General features: G+C 42.9%; 1 protein-coding gene across 1 annotated transcript in view; it reads right to left on the bottom strand.

The window, feature by feature from the left end:
* FERMT2 (fermitin family member 2) overlaps positions 1–2,119 on the bottom strand; it is a gene marked incomplete at its 3' end in the record, with an annotated part of 84,974 nt that overhangs the window by 51,842 nt on the left and 31,013 nt on the right. Inside the window, exon 2 of the mRNA XM_018558429.1 lies at positions 71–304. Coding sequence (XP_018413931.1) covers positions 71–304 — 234 coding nt within the window. The remainder of the gene's footprint in view (positions 1–70; positions 305–2,119) is intronic.

Below are 2,119 nucleotides of genomic sequence, written 5' to 3' on the forward strand. Positions count from 1 at the left end.
GCCCACCCCCACAGAAATACCGTGCCTCACAAGAGCCCCCCAAACCCTCCCCCCCCCCCGCCCTACTTACTGAAAGTCTTGCAGATGTCAGAGACGGCTTTGAAGACTCGGTCGGAGAAATTCACTTTCACCTTCACGTATTTCATGTTGGGCAGCTGCAACCGGAGCAGTTTGTGCTGTGGGGTGAACTGGAGCTTGGCGTCAGCCTGGATACCATATTTGTCGAGGGTCCAGTGAGTCTTCAGGAGCCATGTTTTCTTCTTCTCCCACCATAACGCGTGATCAGACCAATCTTTCTTTACATCTGCAAAGAAATGAGGAACACTGATGAGCACATTTTGATTTTTAAAGAGAGATCGCTACTGTGTGGTGTCCAAGAAGAAATTTTTTGTTATGTATCATTCTTATATAGGACTACTACAGCTTAGCTTACTGCTTTTATTACAATTCTAAAAGGACAGTAGAGTCTCCAGATTACAAGTACTGGCCTAGAGAATGTCACACCACCGATTGAAGTAGTATGGCACGTGTGGCCACCTCTTCACCCAAAAGCGGTGCATTTATCTCCTCTTCCACGACAACTCATAGTGCCACTAAGCAGACACAACAAGTGCTTTAAGAAGAGGTTTTTCTGCATAAACAGAATAAGACACAATTGCCTGTGCATTAACCCACAGCAAGGGCTACACTGAACCTAGCAAAGCTGGAAGCACTGACTGGCTAATTTAAAATTGAACTGAACCCAAAGCTTTTTATCTTTTGGATAGCATAAGGGAAGGTTATAACCCATCAGCTTTCCCCCACCCCCCCCATCTGTGTACAATTAGAGAGATTTCCCTTCACCTCCTGTCTAATAGCCACAACAGGAAGCAAGAGGAAATTCCTCCAATGTGAGGAAAATCTCTGGGGGGCAGCAGGGCCACCAGAACTAGTGTCTCCATTGGAAGCTTTCCCCATCTATTCCTGTTCTTGTGGGAACAAAATATTTGGGATTTGTTTTTACTTTCAGTGATGACAGATGAGCAGGCAAACTAATCTTAATAAATCACAGAATCTTGGATAGTAGAGTAAATGATCCCACCTGTTTTGGGGTATTAGAATATCCCATTTGTCAGGGTTATGCATATACATTTATCAAAACTATATATCAGGACCAGCTCAACAATGACCTAATGTTATTCTTCAATGGGTCCAGATATTGTTTTCATCTCATTTTGATTCATAGCCCAAGTACTATAAACATCGGACAGATTCCAACCATTTTCCACGCCATCGGATACTATAAAAAAAATAAATGTTTAAAAGAGAAGTTTTGGCTGAAGTTTTAAATGATCCAACTGGCAACTGGCGTTAGACCTCGCTGGTTGCTATAGATTGCCCTGCACACCAATGTCATGGATAATTCTGCAGCCTTATGGAATGAGCTTTGTAAATTATACTAGAAGTTTTTATATATTTGCTACAAATGTAAACCCCAACAGAAGGATAGTTAGTTGGCTAAAGCAATGTGCATCATACACAACTGCTATTTTTTCATCAAATATTTGTTTTCCCCTATTCATTTTTTAATCTCAGTGCTGCGGACCTGCTGCAGCCTCCTTACAGCGATGACTGCATGCCAGTTCTCAGGGTGGGCTGACAGTCAGTGGGCCATGTCTGTGTAATGTGTATTAAAAAGGACGCTAGTAGACTCCATCAGAGACCTGCCAGACAAGGTGGCAATGCACTGGCAAGCTTGAGAGACAAGAACAAAGTGTTGGAAGTAGTAAAGTATATCACCAACACACCCAAAGTAAAATCTTCAACGACTGGTCATTTTATTATTGATGTACACGCATCTCGCCACAAAGCAAAGTTTTGGGGCCACTCACTCAGGGTCCCTTCATCAGACATGTCCTGTCAGACAAGGTGGCAATGCACTATCAAGCTTGGGAGATCAGAACAGAGTTTTGTCACCCTATGACAGGAAGTGCCTGAACAAGGAACTTCATGGCAGGAGAACTGGGTATAATCCCCTTCATGACCAAAATACGACTTTCCAAAATACGAAGTCCAAATATAAAATGCCCCACGCCATGAGAATGTTCAAAAAAGGAAACGCCAAACTATAAGCCAACTC

This window comes from Nanorana parkeri, unplaced genomic scaffold (genome assembly GCF_000935625.1).
Source record: "Nanorana parkeri isolate BGI_ZX_2015 unplaced genomic scaffold, ASM93562v1 scaffold339, whole genome shotgun sequence".
Taxonomy (NCBI): Eukaryota; Metazoa; Chordata; class Amphibia; order Anura; family Dicroglossidae; genus Nanorana; species Nanorana parkeri.